At 38.7% G+C, this 7,269-nt stretch overlaps 1 protein-coding gene and 1 long non-coding RNA gene across 2 annotated transcripts; one reads left to right on the forward strand and one right to left on the reverse strand.

Annotated features, from left to right (window-relative positions):
- Positions 1–683: 683 nt before the first annotated feature.
- LOC127431024 (glucose-dependent insulinotropic receptor-like) lies at positions 684–2,897 on the reverse strand. Its single transcript, XM_051681214.1, has one exon. It carries the CDS (start codon positions 2,144–2,146, stop codon positions 977–979), a length of 1,170 nt encoding a protein of 389 aa, XP_051537174.1. The 5' UTR covers positions 2,147–2,897; the 3' UTR covers positions 684–976.
- Positions 2,898–3,061: 164 nt separating this feature from the next.
- On the forward strand, positions 3,062–5,029 carry LOC127431035 (uncharacterized). The gene is made up of 4 exons (XR_007895518.1): positions 3,062–3,676; positions 4,221–4,309; positions 4,569–4,659; positions 4,785–5,029. It is a non-coding gene; the product is annotated as an uncharacterized LOC127431035 (long non-coding RNA).
- Positions 5,030–7,269: the final 2,240 nt, after the last annotated feature.

Consider the following 7,269-nt stretch of genomic DNA (forward strand, 5'->3'; position numbering starts at 1 on the left):
ATCTGTATATAACAGATTGTATTTGTATATACGTATATGTAATGGGTCTCCATTTGGATGGGCAAGGAGGAAGCTGTGACCGGCTTGACAAACACGTAGACATTTATTTCATAACATAGCATAACATAACATATTGTTGTATTGTTTGGGTACTGGAAGCTTCTGTCAACAAGTCAAATTCCCTGTATGTGTAAGCATACTTGACAATAAAGCTCATTCTGATTCTGATTCTGATACACACAATTTAATAATATTTTCACAATTTTTGCAGAAATTGGCAAAATTACAACTTGATTAAAAAATGACGCCCAATAAAATATTCTGCCGCAAAAGTGATGTTTACCTTGATTTTTCTATGTGTTCTTCAAACAACCATTGTATTTCATCTCAAGCTCTTCATTTATATTTTTGTCGACTTGGTTAAAAAGTAAACTAACTTTTGAAAAACTTTACTAGGGGCAGAATTGTTTGGTGTTGGATATGGTGCCACATGTGGAACTGCCATAATGTTCGAAAAATTTATAGAAATAATTTTCACAAAATTTTTTTTTAAATGGTTTGTGTAAAAAGTTTCAAAGTCAGTGTGTTTCAAAGTTAATGTGACCTTCAGTTCAAATCTGTTTGTTTGAATAAAAATCAACCCCTGTGAAATGAAAATGCCAGAAATTAAAGAAACACCCATAAACAACTTAGTGTTAATGAATAAATGTTTATTATATTATATAGTCTATATTAACAGTATATACTGTATACAGTCTTATATTTTACAACTGATAATGTCATAAAAGTGGAAACTGGACAAGAACTATGTTCTGGTTATTCTGAAGGCCATGTGTCGAGTGCAAGAGGAAACAGAAAGCAAATAAAGGCATCTGCTCTGTTTAATGTGCAGAAGAACATATACTCTGCACTTCACATCCATTAAGGAACATTTGCCATTTGCTGATGTCAAAGGACTTTTACAGTTTCCTTTGGATTAAACTGACATTCTCAGTCTGTTGGGATTATTTTCAGGATGTTGATCAGGAATTGTGACAGGCTCACTGCAGTGTAAATGGACAGGCAGTGTCCTATCATGAAGTCTTACAGCCGAACCAACAGGTGTTTGGTCTGTGTGGCATCTGTCTGCTGTCTTGGAGTGTGTCATACAACACAACTTGTCTTTAATATGTGCGAAGACCTCAGAGATCTGATTCCTCACCTCCCGCTGCCAGCAGGCATAAACAAGAGGATTGATCAGGGAGTTTGTGATTCCTAGCAGCCAAAGATGGTTCTCCAAGAAGTAATAAAGTTTACAGGTGGGACACAATACCTGCACAATACTAACCACAAAGAAAGGGCACCAGCAGAGTGTGAAGCAGCCCACCAGAACAGCAACTGTCTGCAGGGCTTTTACGTGACCCCAGTAATGTCCGGGCGGTAGAAAGCGTGAACCCATTTGCCGTATGCGCTGCTGGTGGCCACAGGCAATTTTCAGGATGTCCATGTAGAAATAGATAAAGACAGAAAGCAGGGGGAAGAAAAAAGCGCAGAAGATCACAATGATGCTCTGTGGTTCTATGACAGAGAAGAACGTACAAACATTATGATAATCTTTCTGCTGCATTGGCTCCACTATGGTGGGCAAAAAGCCCACAGTAACAGAGCCCAGCCAGAGTGGAACCAGACCTCCAGCAACCACCTTCTTGCTCATTAGCCGTGAATAGCGCAATGGCAATTTTATGGCGACATAGCGATCCAGCGAGATTAAGAACATGGTGAGGATAGAGGCAGCAGTTGGTGCAATGACAAAGGCCATGCGCAACAAGCATATGTCCTTTTGCATAGAGGCAGTCCGTCCTTCAAGAGCATCAATGGCAATTCCAGTGATGGCTACACCCACTAGGGTGTCAGCAATGGAAAGGTTTAAGACAAAGCACCAGCTATGGTAGCCCTTCTTGCGGATTAGCAGGACCAGAGCAATGGCTACTAGAAGGTTGGTGGAGATTATCGAAATGGATCCTGCACTAAGAATATAGCCCATGGTTGTTACTACTCTTTGTATCGTGGCAGGGGTTGTAAGTACTGGACTAGCCGATGTCACTCTGTACTGTTCCCTCATTTTTTCTGAGAAAGTCTCCGGAGTTGCATTAAAAATTATCATCATTGTGTCAAACGTATTTTACTTTTTCTGGACTCCACATAAATGTTACATCATCTTTAAGTCTTGTTTTATTTTCAAGTTCAAGTTAAGAGGACCTCAAGTTCCAACAGACAGATACTGTCAGTTTAAAGAGGAGGAAATGGAGGACGGACATAGATTTGTCTTCTCTCCCACAGGTAGGACATCGTTCCTTTTTTGCTGCAGTGGTTTAAATTTTCTGACCCTTGTACTCTCTGGCTGTCATCCAGATCCCATCAATGTTTCTCAAGAGCATACTTCCTTCTGGAAGAGACTGTTATCCATGAGGTTTTGATTATGCATTTGAAGCATAACTTTACTGAACTAATAAGACAAAGCTTGTCTATTGACAAAAAGGATTGAATACTTGCAGATGAATTCCTTTAATGAAAATCCTGGGAAAGTCCATTCTCATCATCCTGGAAAAGTCCAATAAATTCAGCAGTAAACATATTCCAAAAAAGCATAAATATGTCCAGAACAAAGATTCCAAGTGGAATAGTTCTTCCTGTATTAAGCCTCTCTCAGTACATCTTTGAGCCAATCAGGATGGCTCTAGGATAAAGACCAAGCTCACTTAGAACTTCCACCAAAAAATGGGGTAATCCATTTTGTTGGCTGCAATATCCCCAGTTATTCAGTCTCTGTACAGTCCTGCGTTAGTTGTCATCCATTGATAACTCTGATCATGCCTAACTTTAAACAAACTAAAAAGGGGAAGAGAAACTGAGAAAAAGTGGGAGAGAGAGGGTTGGGTTTAGAGACTGGGCTGGGAGGTGGGTTGGGGGATGGACTCCAGCAGCATAGCTGTCATTACTCATGAGTGAATGAACTATGAATAAACAAAATCTCTCATGGGTAAATAAACATTTACCATATAAAATCCAAACCCCTCCGATTTTACGATAGCAGCCAAGGTGAATGCACATAAATGGATATATTTTTTGGGAAACTACTTAGGGTGAATTAATTACATTGACCTTTATATTATTACTACAATAATGAAGCAACCCCTTGAACTTCCCTCCTGAGTCACGTGAATAATTGAGTCAAAGTCTCCAAGTGCAATGGACTTAAAAACTTGTTTCTAATTTGTACACAGGCCTCCGTACTGAGGAAAGATCTTTTTATAACAATGCTACACAATAAAGCTTGACTCCCACCGGCCAACAATGTGGTAGTGTCATTCACCCCTACTAGACTGTTCAGTGCTATTGAAAGCCAATTTTTGTCAGCAGTTGTTGTGCCCACCTCTCTGCTCTCTGAAAGCTCTTGGATGCTGTTTGTGCCGAACTGTGCCCGCCCCTCACCTGCAAATCACTGGCCGTCTTTACCTTGAGCTCTGTAAAGATCTGAAGATCAATTTTGAAGCAGTGGGCAGTTTGTTTAGAGGTCTTGACTGAAAATGTCTTTAAAGAGGAGACTACTCTCCATGTTGTTGTGCTGTGTGTACTGCGTGGCATCACTCTTCTGCCTTAACCCGGACAGAAACAACTGTGTCTCACATGGTGCCCGGTGAGTTTTTGTTGGAGTTGTGTATTTCCTTATGCTAGCCTGTAAGATTCAGGATATGTTGTTTTGCTGGTCTTAGCTTGTCATCAAGCCTGATCAGGCTTGTCTGTTAGCATAGAAGGGTTTTGGGTGCTTTTCTGTTGGTCAGATTGGGTACCAGCTTTGCCAGGCTGGGAAACCAATTTTAAGACCAGTAAACCAGTTTAGGCTGGATGAAGATGTTTTTTTGCCCAGAAGGGATATTGATCATTAAGTGATATTTTGTGTTTCTGAATCTTGCAAAGACATCAGGTTGTCTTTTACCTCTTGTTTGTGTAAGAATGTAAAAGTTTGGGGGCAAGGGCAAGGTGTCTCAGATTTGGTCATGAACAGCATTCATAGAAAATCATAAACGCCTCTAAGAAACTAAGAAAGCATTTAGTCTAAGTGTATTCTCTACACTTTATGGGCAGTATATTCAATCCTGTTATGGAATAACTTCATCTGAAACTCATGAAGTAATCACTTTTGAAAAGCAACATCTCTTGTGTTTCTCATGGTGTTGTAGGAATCTGATATCAGTTATTCAGCAGCTGTACCAACGTGTGATAAGGCTCCTACGCACCACTCTATGAGTTTTCTCAAACAAGAGAGAAGGTGAAACCACAAGGATCATCTACAGACTACTTATCAAGAGACAAATCAGTATAACTGATATAAAATTATGGACATTTGAGCATGAGAACTTTAAAAGATATTCACCAACATGATTAAAGGTGCATGTGCTTAAGATGGGGTTGTGTGTTAAAATTAATGGTCCATAAAGAATACATTTTACAAAAAGAACTTGATATTGCATATTAAGCCATATGAATGATTAACAATGGTAATGCCACTTTATTTGATCTCTCTGCAGGTTGAAGAGTGCATTTGGGAATGATGCTGTTGTCTTTGTGAGAGGGTAGTCCTGATAAAGAAGGAATATTTTACTTGCAGTAAAACTCCACGTAATATGCTATATCAAAACTTAATACACAGACCAAATGCTTAGATACTATAGAGAGAGACAATATGTGATTCTTTGGTTGAACAAAGAGACATTATTATAAATAAAGTTTTTTTTTCTTTGCAGTCTTGAGGTGAGACTGACATCCAGTGAAACCAGAGTTTCTTAAACCATGACCTTCATAATCCTGAGGGATAATTGTTATAAAAGGAAGGTTATGTGTACAACTGAAGTTAAATGTACAAGGCCTGCTATGGGAATTTATATCATTTGCCCAGACATACTTTTTAACAGGGAAAAGAGTGCAGACTGTTGAATACCTTATTGTCTTCCTGACTAAGTGATACAAAAATGTTTAAAAATGAAATAAACTTGCTAAATGTTGTTCAAAGTGTTTGATCTTTGATTATTTTATAGACTTATATATATATATATATACAATTCACATGTACTGGTCAACAGAAATGGAATAAATCCAAATTCACAACCCAAATTTTAAAGTGGGTTTACGCTACATCTACAACCCCAATTCTGAAAAAGTTGGGAACACCATTCACCGCTGCATGTACAAATGCAAGTTAAGGCTTTATAATGCAAAACAGCAGCCATACTTCAACACTGTCCAGAAGCGCTACAGACTTCTCTGGACTCAGTCTCATCTGAGATGGAAAGAAGAACAGTGGAATCGTGCTTTGTGGTGTGATGACTCCACATTTCAAATAGTTTGGGGGGCCGTTCTCCGGCCCAAAGAGGAAAGGATCTTAAATGTTATCAGCATCAGGTCCAAAAGCCAGTGTCTGTCATGGTATGGAGGGGTTCCAGTGCCAATGGCATGGGTAACTTGCACATCTGTTAGGGCACCATTAATCCAGAAAGAAATGTAAAAATATTTGGCGCAACATATGTTGCCATCCAGACGCCATTTTTTACAGGAACTTCCCTGCATTTTCCAGCAGGACAACTTCAAACCAGATACTGCCAGGATTACAAGTGCATGGCTGTGTAAGCTGAGAGTGCAGGTGTTAGACTGACCTGCCTGCAGTCCTGACCTTTCTCCAATTGAGAATGTGTGGCGCATTATAAAGCACTAAATACGGCAACGAAGGCCCCGTACAGTTGCACAGCTGAAGACCTGAATAATGGATGAATGGGGGGAAAATTGTGCTTCTTAAACTTAAAAAACGTATGTCGTCAGTGCCCTAAAGCTTATTAAGTGTTATAAGAAGAAATGGTGATGTTTCAATGCGGTAAACACTCGAGAATTTACAAAGCACTCCTTCCTGTTTTTAATAGCATTTTCCATACAGTCCCAACTTTTTCAGAATTGGGGTTGAATCATAATGACCTTGCATGAAGGACCACCTTCATTTTGTTTACATTCCCCTAAAATCAATTTAGAATAGACTTAACATTCTTCTCCCCAGTTTTGTGTGGGTAAATACAGTGTTTCCCTCCTTTGTGTGGAAAAATATTTAAGGAGTTTGTAATCGTTACCATGCTACAAATAAAACTGAAGAGGTGTCCTTAAAGATTGCTTGGTACATTATGTACAAAAGGTACATTAAAATGATTTCATCTGGAAATAAATAGATTGTTAATTTTGTAATGGTGAAAAGGAAACTACTGTCCATTTGTGTTTTGAATGTACTTGTTCAACTTCCTTTTGGCATGGGATGTCTCAGTTTCTGAGTTTGAAATTGAATTTAGAACTCAGTATCTCAACAGTTTTAAGTCGTCATTTTTATTTGTATAGCGCCTTTCACAACACACATCTTTTCAAAGCAGCTTTACAGAACATCAGGCATTCACAAAAAATGAAACTGTAATATCTATAATGTCTTACATTCATCATTGTGTAGTTTGATAAAATATGATTGTGAATTGTGTTTAAAAATAAGTAATTAAATAGTAATTGTATTTACAACCCCAGTGAGCAAGCCAAAGGCGACTGTGGCAAGGAACACAAAACTAAATAAGATGTTGGTTAATGGAGAAAAATAACCTTGGGAGAATCCAGGCTCACTGTGGGGCCAGTTCCCCTCTGGCTAACATCATGAATATAATGCCAATATTACTTATGTACAGGTGCATCTCAATAAATTAGAATGTCATGGAAAAGTTCATTTATTTCAGTAATTCAACTCAAATTATGAAACTCGTGTATTAAATAAATTCAGTGCACACAGACTGAAGTAGTTTAAGTCTTTGGTTCTTTTAATTGTGATGATTTTGGCTCACATTTAACAAAAACCCACCAATTCACTATCTCAAAAAATTAGAATATGGTGACATGCCAATCAGCTAATCAACTCAAAACACCTGCAAAGGTTTCCTGAGCCTTCAAAATGGTCTCTCAGTTTGGTTCACTAGGCTACACAATCATGGGGAAGACTGCTGATCTGACAGTTGTCCAGAAGACAATCATTGACACCCTTCACAAGGAGGGTAAGCCACAAACATTCATTGCCAAAGAAGCTGGCTGTTCACAGAGTGCTGTATCCAAGCATGTTAACAGAAAGTTGAGTGGAAGGAAAAAGTGTGGAAGAAAAAGATGCACAACCAACCGAGAGAACCGCAGCCTTATGATTGTCAAGCAAAATCGATTCAAGAA

The sequence above is a fragment of the Myxocyprinus asiaticus genome, chromosome 40, assembly GCF_019703515.2.
Source record: "Myxocyprinus asiaticus isolate MX2 ecotype Aquarium Trade chromosome 40, UBuf_Myxa_2, whole genome shotgun sequence".
Classification (NCBI taxonomy): domain Eukaryota; kingdom Metazoa; phylum Chordata; class Actinopteri; order Cypriniformes; family Catostomidae; genus Myxocyprinus; species Myxocyprinus asiaticus.